Source organism: Monodelphis domestica, chromosome 5 (assembly GCF_027887165.1).
Source record: "Monodelphis domestica isolate mMonDom1 chromosome 5, mMonDom1.pri, whole genome shotgun sequence".
In the NCBI taxonomy this organism is placed as follows: Eukaryota; Metazoa; Chordata; class Mammalia; order Didelphimorphia; family Didelphidae; genus Monodelphis; species Monodelphis domestica.
In genome coordinates this window covers 260,665,108-260,683,357 of record NC_077231.1, presented here as the reverse complement: position 1 = coordinate 260,683,357, position 18,250 = coordinate 260,665,108, and the positions used below count along the sequence as shown (strand labels likewise).

The 18,250-nt window shown below is 34.5% G+C and overlaps 1 protein-coding gene across 5 annotated transcripts in view; it reads right to left on the bottom strand.

Annotated features, from left to right (window-relative positions):
- The window catches only part of ARHGAP21 (Rho GTPase activating protein 21), a 197,793-nt gene that overhangs the window by 110,454 nt on the left and 69,089 nt on the right, over positions 1-18,250 (bottom strand). For 4 of the 5 annotated variants that reach the window (XR_008912422.1, XM_001376252.4, XM_007504864.3 and 1 more), the window contains one exon: positions 2,637-2,816. Coding sequence is in view for 3 of the 5 variants with exons in the window: in XM_001376252.4 (XP_001376289.2) it covers positions 2,637-2,816 (180 nt within the window). In the remaining 2 variants the exon portion in view is untranslated. Of the gene's footprint in view, positions 1-2,636; positions 2,817-18,250 lie in introns of those variants that run through there. The other variant, XM_016426346.2, reaches the window with a different exon arrangement.

Genomic DNA, 18,250 nt, shown 5'->3' with positions numbered 1-18,250 from the left:
TACAACAGAAGTAAGTACTATGGTGGTTCGCTTAGACATCAGGGGACTGATTATGTAATGTTGGGATTGGGAGAGTAAGCAATGGGGTTTGAGTGTCAATTAGATTGAGCAAGTAGTACCTTCTGATTGGGACTGTCACCCTGAAGAATCATGCAGATGGCAAAGAGAGGTGTCAGTCTTTTTAAGGAATATGAAAGAAGACTGGGCCAGATGTCAGTAGCCTTTCCTATAGATGATGTCCTAGAAGCAGGAAGTATTAATACTCTAGTCTCTGGTCCTGGACTAGATGAGGGCTTTTTTGTAAAAGAGTTGAGAAGCTAGTTAAAAGAGTAAAGCTTTGATACTAGGTTTGGTCCAAACAAAGAAGATTTGCAGTAGCCAAGTAATAAGAAAGTTGAGTGACAGGATTCAGGCAGCAGTAGTACAATGTATTCGAATGTAGAGGAGGATATAATATAATTGATCAAAGTTCAATGGCAGACTTAAGCTAAAAGTTCAAGTCAATAAGTTGGTCTGATAAGTGGCCACAGGATAAATGAAATATTATTCTTTGTGTTTTTCTAACAAAATGTCTTTAAAAACACACAGCTTATGAAAAATTAACATAATTTAATGAACTAAAAACATAAGTTAAATTCTTCCATGTATTCTCTGTTCCAACCAAGCTGGTCTGCTTCCTTCTTCCCTGTGTCATAGAACTGGACCTTTCCTACCTCTGCAACTCTGATAAAGCTTTTTCCTATGTGTGTGAAATGCTTCTTCCCTTAGCCACATATTGAGTCTCTACTCAGCCTTTAAAATCTGAATCACATGCCACCTTTTCTAGGAAACTCTCCCTGATTCCAAGTTAGTGATAATATTTTCCCATTTGGTCTTCATAAAGACCTTTGCTCACACCTCTGATACACTTATCAGGTATTAATCTAATTTAAAGTTATTTCTAAGTGTCATAATTCCTTTACTATCCTATGTTCTAAATTCTTAAGGCTGGGGCTTTATCTTATCTGAGCTTTGCATTCCTCTACCTACCGCAGCACAGTATTCTACCCAGTAGACACAATAAATAGTAGACTAAATATTAACTTTACAATGGTAAAAACCCGTTTGGACAATGTATCTGTTATCATAGAACATTAGGTTGAAACTTCAAAAGAGCAATTTCCTAGAGTAATAATGTTTTGTTTTATTTTACATTGGGGACATATTAAAAGACTCAATATGCAGATATACCCCCACATACAATGAAGATGATGAAAAATATTTTATTAAGTTCATCTGCTTCCTATGTTTAAAAAGTATAATAGGTTAACACCTTCTAGTAAATGTAAATACAAAATCAAAGTCAGCATCTCTATGCTGTTGTGTTGTTGTAACTTGTTTTTTTAACACTTACCTTCTGTCTCAGAATCAATACTCTGTACTGGTTGCAAGGCAGAAGAGCAGTTAGGGAGGGCCAATGGGAGATAAATTACTTGCCTAGAGTCACAAAGCTAGGAAGTGTCTGATACCAGATTTGAATGAGGACTTTGGTCTTTATGCCTAGCTCTCAATTCACTGAGCCACCTAGCTACCCTCATCAGCACCTCTAAACACCAATGTTAATCAAAAATACTTTTTTTTTTAATCCTAGGAGTGTTAAGAATCTTGCATTTAATCCACTAGTTTTAGGAGCAACTGTCATCCCATACCTCTTAGCACAAAAAGAAAGGAGCCTTACAGTCATCTAAGACTTTTCCAAAGTGCTTTTAATAACCCTTATGCAAATTCCTTTAAAAACAAATCAACAAATAGAAAGGCATAAATTATAAAGACTATACTAAAAATCACAAATAAAGATATCAGCACATTCTCTAGAATCAGTTTTCACACTATTTTAAGTTACTATTAGTAAAGCAGGGTGGAATTATTTACTATTTTTCATTGGTGGACAATAATTCACTTTACTGAGGAACTTTCTTTTGAGATTTAATATGAAACCCTACTGCTTCTGCATGATACAGAGGTGACTCCAGGTTCTTGAAAACCATGCTAATGGAGGGGTAAACCCTGGCAGGTACAATGGCAGCCTGGAAAAATTCAAGGATAACCCCAGTGATAGGTCATGTCTTCTGGCTGAGCATCAGGCTGGATAAGTAAAGAAAAGCTTATCACTTTGTGATATAAACTCTGGCCATGACACTATTATATTATAGCTCCAAAAATCAATTTACTAATACAAATATGTTTTAAATTTAGTACACTGCTTAAATATTTTCCAACCAACTCCTAGATGGTTAAGAATATGGAAATTAAATCCAAGAAAAAGATCATGCAGGTCCAGGAGGAGAAAAGTACTAGAATATGCAGTCACATCATTAATGGAAGGATAAAAGCTCACATAAAAGCAGTTATAGCCAAATATTTAAGTTTAATTTTAGATATACTTTACTATAACATTGTAAGTACTCAAAAGTTCTGCTTGCTGATATGAAATTCACATATCAATAAAATTCAAAAATACAGAAAGACTATAAATAAGGAAAAATAAATTACAGAGAAAAGTAAACAGAAAACATATATATATATGCATACATATATATATAAAGTGTTTTTCTTATGCATAAACTCAATTTTAGTTTTGTTTTGTTTTTCCTTACCTTACAGGAAAAATGAATAGCTGACTCTGGGGGATAAACAATAAAATGCCTTAATGTAAAACCAAAGCCTTGAGATGTTCTTTTCAAAATAACCGTTTTTGGACCCGGCCAAGAAAATGTTTCATCATCCGATGGTGATACTGCTTCACTTTGCTCTTTTCCATCTTTATTTTTCGTTACCTAAAAAAAAATGAAGACAAAAAAATCTGTTTTACTAATACAATTTTGACATACTTTTTAAAATCACAACTGAGTTCCAACCAGATCCTTTCACCTCAAAATAATCAGTAAAATTTCAATATACCATCAAACAATTTCTTCAATTTCCTCTAGTAGAAGGATATATACCTCTAAGTTTCAGAAGACAGCTGGTTAAGGTATAAAAAACAATACTGTATTTAGACGTACTTATAGACAAATGACTAAATGTTGCTGATATATTATAACAAACTATATACTTACAAAATGAACGCACCCTCCCATTTTTTGCTAACATCAAAAAATAACTTCATCAACCAGTAACACACCATAAGTTTAATATAAAACTTGCCTATAAAGCAAATAAGGAACTAATCCAAATTATAATTGCCACATAACTTAAATCCCCAAGCATCACAAAAGAGCAAGTTCAATGTTTTAACAGGAGCTAACTGACTGAATACCTCTCTAAACACTAAAATTTCTATCCCCTCTCTATAAAATCTACTTTTTATTCAATATCCAATATAAATTTCACCTTTACCAAAGTCTTAAAATTTTTTCCTACTTCCCCAAAAGGAGGATACTATCAGTGTACACATTTAAAAGAATGAATTAATGTAAAATAAAAATAAAAAATAAAAAGCCTCCCAAAAGATATGCTGATTTGTTTTTTAAATTTTCTCCCCAATTACATGCAAAAAGTTTGCAACACTTTTTAAATTGAGTCTTGAACTCTCTCCCTACCCCCTTTACCTCAACCCCTTGCCCCACCCTTGAAATGATAAGCAAAGTCTTACAGATTTTATGTGTACAATCTTGTAAAACATTTTTCCACAGTAATCTTTTTTTGTGGAAGGAAGCTCAAATAGAAAAAAAAATTAAGAAAATGAAAAAAGTTTTCTTTGGTCTAGATTCAAACTCAGTTCTTTTTCACCAGGAAGTAGATGGAACTTAATATCATTGTATTGCTGAAAAAAAACTGCTATCCAGTTTTTCACTGTACGGTATTCCTGTCATAGTACATTGTTCCCCTGGTTCTGCTTATTTCATTTTGCTTCAGTTCATGTAAGGCTTTTCAGGTTTTTTCTGAGCTGCTCCTACTTGTCATTTTTTAGAGCACAATAGTATTTCATTATAATCATACACTGCAACTAAGTGATTCCTCAATTGATGGGTATCCCCTCAGTTTCCAAATTTTTGCCCTCCTAAAAAGAACTGCTTTAAATGTTCTTGTACATACAGGATCTTCTCCTTTTTATTTTTTTTAACTCTTTAGGATGCAAACCTAGTAATGGTATTTCTGGGTCAAAGGGTCTGAAATGTTTTAGAGCACGTTAGATCCAAACTGCTGTTTGAATGACTAAATCAGTTCACTACTCCCCCAACAATGCATTCCTGTCCCAACTTTCCCATATCTCCTCAAAGTTTCATTATTTTCCTTTTTCTGTCACAAAAATTAATCTGATAGGTAATGGGGTGGAACCTCAAAGTTGTTTTAATGCTTTTCTCTAGATAATAGTGATTTAGAGCCTTCTTGTATTACTAAAAAGAGCTTTAATTATTTTGTATGAGAACTGCCTGCTAATATCCTTTGACCAGTTACCAACTGGGGAATGACTTGTTTTCTTAAATGGTCAACTCAGTTCTCTAGGTATCTGAGAATTGAGGCCTTAATTATAGGGATCTGTAAAACTTTTTTGCCCCATTATGATTACTATTACTTTTCATCCTACTTACTCCTGTTTAGTTTCTGACCTTTACCTGCCCCAATTTGCCCTCTTTTCTTTCAGCCTCCCTTCTTCTCTTATCACGTTCCCCCCCTCCTATTTTCCCGTTTGGTAAGATAGCTTTTTATACCCAATTGACTATATATGTTCTTCTCCTATTGAGACAATTCTAATGAGAGTAAGGTTCACATGCTCTCTTCAACATCTTCCCATCCACTGTGAACCCTCTTTCATACCTTTTATGTGCAATAATTTATCCCATTCTTTTTTTCCTTCCCTGTCCCCCAAATGCATTCCCCTTTTCAAACCTTAATTCTATTTTTTTTATATCATCCTACCATATTCAACCCACATTTCATTATCTGTCTATGTATACTCTTTCTAACTGCCCTAATAATGACAACGGTCTTTGGAGTTATAGTCTTCTCCTCATGTAGGATATACGTGTTGAGTACCTTTTTATTTCTCTTTCCTCTTTACCTTTTTATGATTCTCTTAAGTCTTGTATTTGAGAATCAACTTTTCCATTCAGCTCTGATCTTTTCATCAGAAATGTTCGAAAGTCCTCCATTTCACTGAATACCCCTTTTTTTTCCCCTGTAAGGATTATGCTCAGTTTTGCTATATAAGAAGTTCTAGTTCCTCTGTCCTGCCCAATTCCAGACTCTCCAATCTTTCACTGTAGACACTGCTATGTCTTATGTTATCCTGACTTGTGGTTCCATGATATTTGAATTGTTTCTTTTTGGCTACTTGAAATATTTTCTCCTTGACCAGAAAGTTCTGGAATTTGGCTATAATATTCTTGGGAGTTGTCCTTTGGGGATCTCTTTCAGGAAGTGTGATAGAGGTTGGCACTAAAGAAAAAGTGCCAGACTGAAGAGTATATGAAATTGATCTCCTTGACAGGAGGGGCCCCAGGAGTGAATTTCCTGTGGGGAGAAGACTCTGGTGGGAGAGCAGTGAGGGTCTCTCCTTATTGAGACATCAAAGAGAGAAGGTAGATAGAGACTTTCTCCTAAGGGTTACCCACTTTTCCTGCTGGTGACTGGAAATCTTTCCCCCCAACACTTCCCAATTGAAGGGACTTTCTGAAGAGAAACCTGAGAAGACTTTACCTCAACTCCTGTTGCCCAGGGGTAAGTCAACCTGACTTTCTCTCAGGGGGGCTCAAGCTGCCAAGGCCTGAGTTCCCCTCAAATTTGAGGAGGGAGGAAAAGGGTTTAAATAGAGACAGATAACCCTTATCCCCACTTTCCTTTTCCCATTCTTCCCTGCCCATTATTCCTTTTGTATTACCTTGATTGAGTTAACATTAAAAGTTAGCTGTTGCCCAAGCTGACTGTGAGTGAAAGGATCAAGGGGAGACCTTTTTGTTCTCAAGTAGTGGAGAGGGACAAGAGCAAATTGGGGAGAGCAGCTTTAGCTAAGGAGGGAAGGCAGAAGGGGGAAAAATCTTCAAACCCCCTCTCCTCTCTCTGAGCCAACCCGTTACATCTGCTATCTCGCCTGTACGCTGCTTTGTGGAAGGGGAGTTCTCCTCTCTTACATCCCTCTCTATACCTCAAGGTCCAAGTCGTCTACCCATCAGGGTACATCCCTTTCTTTTTTATTTTTTTAAAAGAGTTGGATCAGTGGATTCTTTCCATTTTTATTTTGTCCTCCAGTTTTAGAATGTAAGGGAAGTTTTCCTTGATTTAAAAAAAAAAATTATATCTAACCTCTTTTTTTGATCATGGCTTTTAGGTAGTCTAACAATTCTTAAATTATATTTCCTGGATTTATTTTCTAGGTCAGTTGTTTTTCCCATGAGACATTTCATACTTTCTTCTATTTTTCATTCTTTTGATTCTGATTGTTCCTTGATGTCTCATGTAGTCATTAGCTTCCATTTGCCCAATTCTAATTTTTAAAGAGTGATTTGCTTGATTGAACTTTTGTACATCTTTTTTCCATTTGGCCAGTGTTTACTTTGTAAGGAGTTCTTTTCCTCAGTGAATCTGAGCACCTCTTTTTCCAAAGACAGGTCAAGTCTGTCTTTCAAGAAATTGTTCTCTTCCATGCATTTTTGGATACCATTTTCCATTTGGCCAATTCTTCATTTTTAAGAAGTTCTTCTCTTTAGATCTTTGTGTCTCTTTTACCAAATGGCCTACTGTTTTTTTAAGGTATTAATTTCTTCGGAATTTATTATACCTTCTTTATCAAGCTGTTGACTCTTTTTTTATGATTTTTCTGTATCACTCTAATTTCTTCTCTCAATTTTTCTTCTACCTCTCTCATTTGATTTTTAAAATACTTTTTGAGCTCTCCCATTAATTCTTTTTAGGTTTGAAAGCAATTAATATTTTTCTTAGTGGACAGCTGAGTGGCTCAGTAGATTGAGAGCCAGGCCTAGAGACAGGAGGTCCTTGGTTCAAATCTGGCCTCAGACACTTCCTAGCTGAGTAATCTTTGACAAGTCATTTTATCCCAATTGCCTAGCCCTTACTGCTAGTCTGTTGTGGAACCAATATATAGTACTGATTCTAAGACAAAAGTTATGGGTTAAAAATTTTTTTTTCCCTTGGAGAATTTGGATGCAGCAGTATTAACTGTGTTGTCTTCTTCTGAATTTGAGTCTACCATGTCACCAAAATTACTTTCTATGTTGAGTTTCTTTTTTTGTTTGCTCATTTTCCTGTTGCTTGTATTTTAATAAACTGTGAAACTCGGGTTCTGTAACTGTGGTGAAGGTAGCACTGTACCTAGCTATCATTGAGGATCTATCTGCTTTTAGTTCTTCCAAGGTAGTATAATGTAAGGAGAGGTGTGTTTAATACTCTCCTGGTCCATGCTCTGGGCTATGAGTGACACCAAAAACTCTTTTACCCCTTAAAACTGTGACTAAGGTCCCCTCCTACCCTGTGATTATAAGTAACTAAGCCCCAATGTTGAGACCTGATTCTCTGTAAGGACAATGCAACAAGAGTCTTGACAGTCAGGCCAGGAAAGGGACTCTAATTATCTCCTTCTGAACAGTTGTCATATTCCACCCTCCTTATAATCTGTGGCTAAGAGTTCCAGAAGCAATGACTATTGCTTTAGCTGTATTCAAAGCCTACTGACACTCTTTTGAACCTCCACCCTGGTGCACTAGATCCCTTGTGCTGACCTTCTAAGTTATTTTGGAATGAAAATTGCTTTACCTTGTCTTTTATGGGTAATACTACTTCAGAATTCCTTTTGAAGAATTTTATAATTATTTGCAGGGTAATTTGTTAGAAATCAGATGGATCCCTAGTCTCTTTTCTGCTATCTTAGCTTTGCCACTAAGATATTCTGATTTCTATATACAAATAATTAAACAGAAATTCTCAATATGCTTATACAAATTGATTAACTAGGAATAAATCATAAACCAACTGCCCATTCCTTAAAAATTATTTTTCTTGTGAATGTAAAAACTTTATTTACATTTTGACAAAATTGAAATACAAACTGATAAATATTTATATATATAACAGAATTATTTAAAGAATTATGAAAACCATTTACATGAGTCAAATTCATTATATCACATTGAAAAAATAAATAGAACTCTTTAAAAGTTCCTGAGGATATTACCATTATTTAAACTGAAGAGAATTAAGGGTTAAATGGCAAAATTCATATTATGTCTAATAAAAGAAAAGTATACTCGATTAAGAAAGCTCTTGTACATGATCACATAATTAACAGAGAATAAAAGCCCCCCCCCTTGTGCTTATGGTTTGTTGTTTATAGAAAAATTTTATTAACTAGGGCACAAACTACTCTCTTAAGTTTTCCTCTAAAATGTAATTCCTGATGAATATGTATAAATTATATGATTCCTTTAAAGATTTAAATAGAAATAACCTGTTTTGTGACTTATTTTGATTCTAATGGAGGGCTTTGCATGCCAGTGTTTATGACTATCATAGAGAATGTCTAGCAGAATCCAAACGAAAGTAAGATTAAAATATAACCAGGGTCTTCCAGATATTGCCGTTTGTGAGTGACATTGCAGCAATCTTAATTGGCCACTATTACAGTTTCCTAAATGAGATTCATAATAATTCAAAAGTGTTTGGCTTAATTACACACCCACACATACACCTCCCCCACACACACACACACCACTCACACACAGAAAGACATTTAACTGAAAGAACGCTCATTGTTCAGGTAAATTTATATGAATAATCTATTGGTACACCTATCCTGGACAAACATTGCATATATAGACAGTAAATGAGGATCATTAAAAATATATATAAGAAATCAGACCATTTGAGGAAAGTATTTGAGAAATTGTGCAATTCTATTTGAAAAACTACATTATTTTAATGAGCTCAACTTTCTTCTTAAAAAAAAAAAGGCTAAGGGGGCAGAGAGGTAGCTCAGTGGATTGAGAATCAGGCCCAGACATGGGAGGTCTTGGGTTCAAATTTGGCCTCGGACACTTCCCAGCTATGTGACCTTCGGCAAGTCACTTGACCCCCATTGCCTAGACCTTACCACTCTTCTGCCTTGGAACCAATACACAGTATTGATTCAAAGTTGGAAGGTAAGGATTTAAAATAAATAAATAAATATGAATAAAAATAAACAATAAATAAATGGATGAATGAATGAATGAATAAAATTTTAAAAGGCTCATACTTTTTTCACACTGATATTCCTTCAGTAAAACTCTCTGAATACAAGTCATGTAACAAGAGTCTTCCAGTAATCTGGTAATCCAACAAATGGAGAGGCACATTATCAATTGAGGACTGGACAAGAAAAGCAATGTAATAAATTTTATCAGAAAGATGAGGCAGTGACAGGGAAGACGGCAAAGTAGAGTAGAGAAGGTCAAAGTCACCATGAAAATCCTCTCCAAACAATCTTACAATAATGATGATAAGGGGAGAATAAGAATGATGTGACAGGCAATATTTAAACTTTACACTCATCATAACTGGCTCAGAGAAGTTAAAACAAATATACTCACTGGGGAATAGAATTCAACCTACCATACAGAGAAGCAGAAGGGGAATAAGACAAGGGATGAGGGAGGTCATTAAAGAAGAAGGACATGGGGGGTGAGGGGGAGATAAAAAGCAAAACAATGAAGAAGAAAAACAGAGTGAAAGGCAATAGAGCAGGATGAAAAGAAGAAAATAAGATGGAGAGGAATACAGTTAGTAACCATAACTCTGAATGTGAATGGGATGAACTCACCCATGAAACATAAGTGAATAGCAAAGTGGATTAAAAAAGAATCCTACTATATTTGTTTACAAGAGACACAGTTTGAGGCAGTATGGCACACATAGATTCAAGGTAAAAGGTTGGAGCAGAATTTATTATGCATCATCTAAAGTAAAAAAAAAAACAGGAATACCAATCATAATATCCAACAAAGCTAAAGTAAAAGTTGATCTGACTAAAAGAGATGAGGAAGGAAATTACATCTTCCTAAAAGGTTCTATAAACAATGAAGTGATATCAAGGTTAAACATTAATGCACAAAATGGTATAGCCTCCAGATTTTTAAAGGAGAAAATATAAGAGCTTAAGGAGGAAATAGATAGTAAAACCAGACTAGTGGGGGACCTCAACCCTTCCAGTAACAGAACAAGACAAATCAAACCAAAAAGTAAATGAGAAGGAAGTGCAGTGAATAAAAAGTTAAAAAAAATTAAGAGTTAATAGAGATCTGGAAAAAACTGAACAGGGATGAAAAAGAATATACCTTCTTTTCAAAGGCACATGGTACATACACAAAGATCAACCATGCACTCGTGCATAAAAACACTGCAAACAAATGCAGAAAAGCAGAAATAATGAATGCAACTTTTTCAGATCACAATGCAATAAAAATTCTGGTTAATAAGGATCCAAGAAGAGGAAAATTTTAAATTAATTGGAAACTAAATAATCTAATTCTTCAGAAATTGTGGGTCACAACACAAATCAAAGAAATAATTACTGATTTCAGTGAAGAGAATTTTTTATATATACATTTATTTATATTATATATATTTATTTCCTACACACAGATATATTTTATAACACACATTTTTGTCAAATGATGCCTTCTCTAGTATGGGGAGAGGAGGGAGGAAGATACCTGGGAAGTTTAATGTAGCAAATAAATGAATAAAACAAGCAGCAGAATCTCAAATTCGAACTCAAGTCTTTTAACTCCCAGTTCAGGGCTTTTCACCCCCCTGACCACCCGTACTTTCAGACTGACCAGCCATTTGGAAAATAGGCAGCAACTGGAGTGAATGCAATTTGGTACCTATGGGATACAGACAAAGCAGTACTAAAGGGAAAATTTCTATCTCTGAGTGCCTATATCAACAAAATAGAGAGGGGAAATCAATGAATTGGACTTACAACTTAAAAAATTAGAAAAAGAGAAATTCAAACATCCCAGATAAAAAAATAAACTGAAAATACTAAAAATTAAAGAACAAACTAATAAAATTGAAAGCAAAACAACTATTGAACTAATAAATAAGACTAGGAGCTGGTACTTAAAAAACAACAACAACAAAATATATAAAGTACTGGTTAATAAAAAAAAGATATTTACAAAAATATAAATTGTCTAGATTAACAAAAGAGAAAATAGAAGACTTTAATCGCAAATCAGAAAAAGAAATTGAACAAGCCATCAAGGAACTTCCTAAGAAAAAGTCCCCAGGGTCAAATGGATTCACAAGTGAATTCTATCAAACAGAGTACAACTAATCCCAATACTATACAAATTATTTGACAAAATAAGCAAAGGAGTCTTACCAAATTCTTTTTATGACACAAATATGGTATTGATTCCAAAGCCAGGCAGAACAAAAACAGAGAAAGAAAACCACAGCCAAATCTCCTTTATGAACATAGATGCAAAAGTATTAAATAAAGGGGGCAGCTGGGTAGCTCAGTGGATTGAGAGCTAGGCCTAGAGATGGGAGGTCCTAGGTTCAAATCTGGCCTCAGCCACTTCCCAGCTGTGTGACCCTGGGCAAGTCACTTGATCCCCATTGCCTAGCCCTTACCACTCTTCTGCCTTGGAGCCAATACACAGTATTGACTCCAAGACGGAAGGTAAGGGTTTTTATTATTAAAAAAAAAAAAGTATTAAATAAAATACAAGCAAAAAGGCTACAGAAAGTTATCACAATGATTATCCACTATCCCCAAGTGGAATATACACCAGGAATGCAAGGGTGGCTTAATATTAGGAAAACCATCCACATATTTGACCAAATCATTAATCAATCGAACAGAAATCACATGATTATCTTAAGAGATGCAGAAAAAACCTTTGACAAAATACAACACCTATTCCTATGGAAAACACTAGAAAGCATAGTAATAGAAAGGTCCTTCCTCAAAATAATAAACACTATATATCTAAAACCATCAGCAAGTATCATCTGCAATAGGGACGAGTTAGAAGCCTTCCCAATAAGATGAGGAGTGAAGTAAAGATGCCCATTATCACCTCTATTATTTGATACTGTACTAGAAATGCTAGTGTTAACAATTAGAGAAGAAAAAGAAATTGACAGGATTAAAATAGGCAATGAGGAAACTAAACTATCACTCTTTGCAGATGATATGATGGTCTACTTGAGAATCCTAGAAAATCAACTAAAAGGGTAGTGGAAATAATTAACAACTGCAGCAAAGGTACAGGGTACAAGATAAACCCATATAAATCATCAGCATTTCTGAATATCTCGAACAAAATTCAGCAGCAGGAGTTAGAACGAGAAATTCCATTTAAAATCACTCTAGACGATATAAAATATTTAGAAATTTATCTACCAAGACAAACATAGGAATTATATGATCACAACTACAAAACACTTTTCACACAATTAAAACTAGATCTAAATAACTGAAAAAACATTAATTGCTGAAGGGAAGGATAAGCTAACACAATAAAAATGGCAATCCTACCCAAATTAATCTACTTATTCAGTGCCATACCTATCAAACTAACTTACAGAATTAGGGAAAAATGATAACAAAGTTAATCTGGAAGAACAAGAGATCGAGAATATCAAAGGAAATAATGGAAAAAAATATGAAGGATGGGGGCCTAGCAGTACCAGGTTTTAAACTGTACTATAAAGCAGTGGCCATGAAAACAATATGGTACTGGTTAAGAGTTTACAAAAGGGTGGATCAATGGAATAAACCAAGGATAAATGACCTCAGAAAGTCAGTGTTTGATAAACTCAAAGATCCCAGCTTTAGGGACAAGAACTCACTTTTTGACAAAAACTGATTGGAAAATTAGTGTGGGAAAAATCAGGTCTAGATCAATATCTTACACCCTTTACCAAGATCAACTCAAAATGGGTAAATGACTTAAACATAAAAAGTGAAATCATGAATAAATTAGGAATATAGAATAGTATATCTGTCAAATCTGTGGGAAAGGAAGGCATTTAAGATCAAGAAAGAAATAGAGAACATTACAAAATGTAAAATGAATGACTGATTATATCAAATTAAAATAGTTTTGTACAAATAAAACCAATGCAACCAAAATTAGAAGGAAAGCAACAAACTGGGAGAACATTTTTATAACAAAACTCTCTGACAAAGGTTTAATTTTCCAGATATATAAGGAACTAAGTCAAATTTAAAAATATCAAGTCATTGACAAATGGTCAAGGGACATGAATAGCCAGTTTTCACAGGATAAAATCAAAACTATCAATAAGCACATGAAAAAGTATTATAAATCCTTCCTGATTAGAGAAATGCAAATAAAAACAACTCTAAGGTACCACCTCATATGTATCAGATTGGCCAATATGGCAATAAAGGAAAGTGATAATGTTGGAGGGGTTGTGGCAAAATTGGGACATTAAAGCATTGCTGGTGGAGTTGTAAAGTGATCCAACCATTCTGGAGGGCAATTTGGAATGATGCCCAAAGGGCTTTAAAAGCCTACCTGCCCTTTGATCCAGCCATAGCACTGCTGGGTTTGCACCTCAAAAAGATAATAAGGAAAAAGACTTGTACAAAAATATTTATAGCTATGCTCTTTGTGGTGCCAAAAAAAAAAATAAAAGGAAAATGAGGGGAATGACTGAATAAATTGTGGTATATGTTGGTGATGGAATATTATTGTGCTGAAAGGAATAATGAATAAAGAAATTCCATGTGAACTGGAACAACCTCCAGGAATTGGTGCAGAGCGAAAAGAGCAGAACCAGGAGAACCTTATACACAGAGACTGATACACTGTGGCATAATCGAATGTAATGGACTTCTCTACTAGCAGCAATGTAATGATCCAGGACAATTCTGAGGGACTTATGAGAAATGACACTATCCACATCCAGAGAAAGAACTGTCGGAGAAGAAACGCAGAAGAAAAACATAAGATTGCTCACATGATTCAATGGGGATATGATGGAGGATATTGACTTTAAATGATCACTCTATTGCAAATATTAATAATATGGAAATAGGTTTTGAACAATGATACATGTAAAACCCAGTGGAATTGCTCATTGACTACAGGAGGGAGATGGAAGAGGGGAGGAAAAGAACATAAATCATGTAACTATTGAAAAATATTCAAACAAAATTAACTAAATAAGTGGGTGGGGAGGGGAGATGAAAGGTCAGGCATATAGTGGCAAGCATGTAATCATTCACTGAAGAATAGGTTACATAACCTCTATTTCATCTCCAAGTAAAGTTAAGAGGAAGGCTCATCAGCACTCTGGATGAGGCCCTCAGAGTACCTACAGGAAAGCCCTGGAAAGGAGACATATTGTGATGAAAAGGTGCAAATGTCTTCTTAGGGAGGAGATTATAGATTCATCAAAATAGCACATTTGCAGGCACATAATTGCTTTATTGTATTAAACTAAACGCAATACAAATTTAAGACACAAATACCAAGAACAAGCTAGAGTCTCATGATAGAGCACAGAAGAAAGGATTCCTTCTAGTTGGGTATAACTAAGAATGCTTCCTAGAAGAGGTAGCATCTAAATCCGTGATGGCGAACCTATGACATGACATGCATAGCCATTTTAGATGGCACGCAGTGAGAAGTATGGGGACACATACTGAGAAGGGCATTTTTTTCTCAAAGTGACACACCACCCGAGTTATGCTGTTTTTTGGTGAATTTTGATACACCAAGCTCAAAAGGTTGCCCATCACCGATCTAAATTCAGGTTTGGTATGAGAAAAGATAACAAAATGTTAAAATTAAAACAAAGTCAGAGACAGATTCAGTGGATATATTTGTCCCTGGCATAGGACAAAGAACATACAAACGGACACAAAACAATATAGAAAAAAAAGGTCAGTAATCCAGTTTGGCTGGAGAATAACAATGCATGAAGGAAAGCTGTATTTAAAATAAGTTTGAAATGACAGACTTAAGACTCAATGGTCATTAGCACTGGAAAGATGACGGGCATCTTTAGATTCAGATGTTGTCATCTTTGAATGCTTGCATAAGTCATCCATTTATTGTTTGACAAGAAATAAGGAACCACAGAATATTTCTGAGGAAGGGAGCAATGTGCATCAAGCTCATTATTTATATTTACTACTTGATGTAGCTTTAGAACTCCTATCAATAGCAATAAAATAAATTATAGGCATAAAAAAGAGATAATTTTCTCTACTTTTCCTATCTGCTGATGATGTACAGGATCATTACTTAGAAAACCTATATAAATAAAAAATATTTAGAACAAGTATTTTAATAAAGTGAACTATAAGATAAACTCACAAAAAAACAAGTATTTTTTAATATAGCAACAATAAAATCTAAGAGAGGGAATGGGAGGAAAGGAATAGAACAGGATGAATATTTATTAAGCACCTACTAAGTACCAGGCATTGTGCTAAATACATTATAAATATTATTTCTTTTGATCTTCACAACAACCCTGGTGCTATTGTTATTATTCCAAGTTAATGATTGAGGAAACTGGGGTAGATAAAGTTCCTAAGTAACTTGCTCAGTATCACTAGGGGGAATCTCAGAAGGCTTCACTGAGGAGGTGGCATCTGATCCATGAAGAAAGATCAGGATTCTAAGAGAAAAAAAATGAAGATGGAACTGTGTGTTAGGTACTGGGAAAGGGTCAGTGGAACAGAACAGAAATCCAACAAATAGTAGTAAAAATTTATAGCAATTCTGTATTTGACAAAAATATAGACCCAGGTTATTGCGAAAAGAAATCACTATTTGGAAAAAAAATTGCTGAGACAAGTATAAAATTTCTAAGTAATTTGGCAGAAATTCAGTATAGACCAATATCTTACACAATTAATGAAAATAAGATCAAAATGGACATGACCTAGACATAAAAGGAGATTATCATAAGCAAATTAGAGGAACAGGGAACATATGATCCATCAGATTTATGAATAGAAAAGGAATTTATGAGTAAACAAGAGATAAAGAACATTGTGAGATGAGTAATTAAATTGAAAAGGTTTTGTACAATTGAAACAGATATTGCCAAGATAAGAAGGAAAGCAGAAAATTGGGGGAAATTTTTCATAGTCTCTCAGAAGTCTCATATCTAAAATAAGAGAGAATTTTGTCTAATTCATGGGAATAAAAGCCATCCCCCAATTGATTAAGTGGGCAAAATATATAAATGCACAGTTTGGGGATGAATAAATCAAAGCCAGATACAGATGCATTAAAAAAATGCTCTAATCACTACTGATTAGGGAAACGCAAACCAAAACAATTCTAAGGTTATCATCTCATACCCATGAGATTGACTAAAATGACAGAAAGGCAAAATGACATATATTGGAGGGATGTGGACACATGGGGATACATATACACTGCTGGTAGAACTGTGAACTAATTCAACCATCTTGGAGAGCAATTTGAAATTATACCTAAAGATCTATAAAGCTGTGTATATCCTTAGACCCAGTAATACTTAATTGTTAGGTCTATTTCCCCAAGAGATCAAGGAAAAAGAAAAAGAACCTATATATTTCAAAATATTTATAGCATTTCTCTTTGTGGTGGCAAGAAATTGAGAGGATGTCCATCAAATGGAGAATGGCTAAAAAAAATTTTGTCTATAATTGTGATGGAATACTACCGTACTTTAAAAAACAATGAGCAGATTTTTTTTTTTGACTTGGAAAGAACTAATATCAGGTAATAATAAGTGAAATGAGTAGAACCAAGAGAATATTATATATGGCTACATATTTAATGGTAGAAGAATAACCTATGAGTGTTCACCTCCAGAGAATGAACTAAAAAGTGGGAATATAAAAAACAATCTCTCTATATATATTTTGCCTAGTGCTTTCTGTGGTGTGGGAGGGGAAGGAGGGGCTGAATTTCTTTTTTTAAAACAGGGCATTTGAAAAGAAGTTGATTGAAGAGTAGGTAGGGGAAGAAGTTATATTTATACATACAGATGTATATATGTGTGCATATATGTATACATGAATGTATTATATATTATATACATATTTTGTGTATAGCTGTGTCCATTTGTCCTTTTTTTTTTTAAATCTGCTTTTATTCTTTATTATGGTTTTTCTCAACCTTGGGTTTTTGCACAACCAAATGACCTTGTTAGGAAATCCTCCATGGTTGTCAAAAAAGCAAATTTTAGTACACAGTAATTTAACATCTATTACTTTTCCTTTCACAAGCACACTTTTGATGAATCCCACTCTTTCTTTTCATCTTATTTTGTCTCAATATATCTATTTTAAAAATCTTAACTATTTGGGGGGTGTCGCATTTATTTTTAAGAGAGCCTCTCTGAGGCAACATGATCTAGTGTTCAAGAATGCAAGATATGAATTCAGATGATGAGAGTATAAATTCTTAGCTCAGTATTTACCATTGGTGTGACCTTGGACATGTCACTTTTATCATGCTTTAAACGAAGACAAAAATGGAATACTTATCAAATTTGCTAACATGAATGACAAAGTAAGAAGGATCTTTTTAAAAAGTTCCTTCTAGTTTTAAATCCATGATCCTGTGATTCAAAAATATTTAAGGCTACAATGTTAGGCCACATCAAGTAAGATGAAATTTAAAAGGGACAAATGGAAAGTCCTCTATTTGAGTTTAGGAGGGGAAAATCAATTCGTAAGTACAAAGTACAAGGAAAGGGGAAAATGGCTCAATAGCAGTTCCTCTGATAAAAGGGGAGATAGGGTTTTTGGAGAATTTCAAGCTCTATCAACAGAAATCAATATTGATATGGTAGCCAAAAAAGTGACCACCAGGACTACTTTGCCTGCAAGAGGCATCATGTTCTAGACTAGAGAAGTAAAAAAAGGTCTCACTACAAATAGAATATCTCAATTAGTTCTGGATGCCACATTTTAGGAAGGACATAGATAAATGGGAATATGCATATCAACAAGAGCAACTAGGACAGTGAGAAGACTAGAAACATAGCATTCCATACTATGCTTGAAGGGTACTGATCCCAGAAAGAAAGTTGAAAAGTCTTAGAGGGACACATGATAAGATTTTCTCCGGTATCTCAAAGGTACTTTGTAAAATAGAAGAATCTTTATGAGGAATACTGGTTCCTCAGGAAGTTTTCAAAGGAAGAAAGGCCACATTTGAACCCAAGTCCTCCTGACTCCAGGCCTTATACTCTCTCTACTCTGCGACCTAGCTGCCTC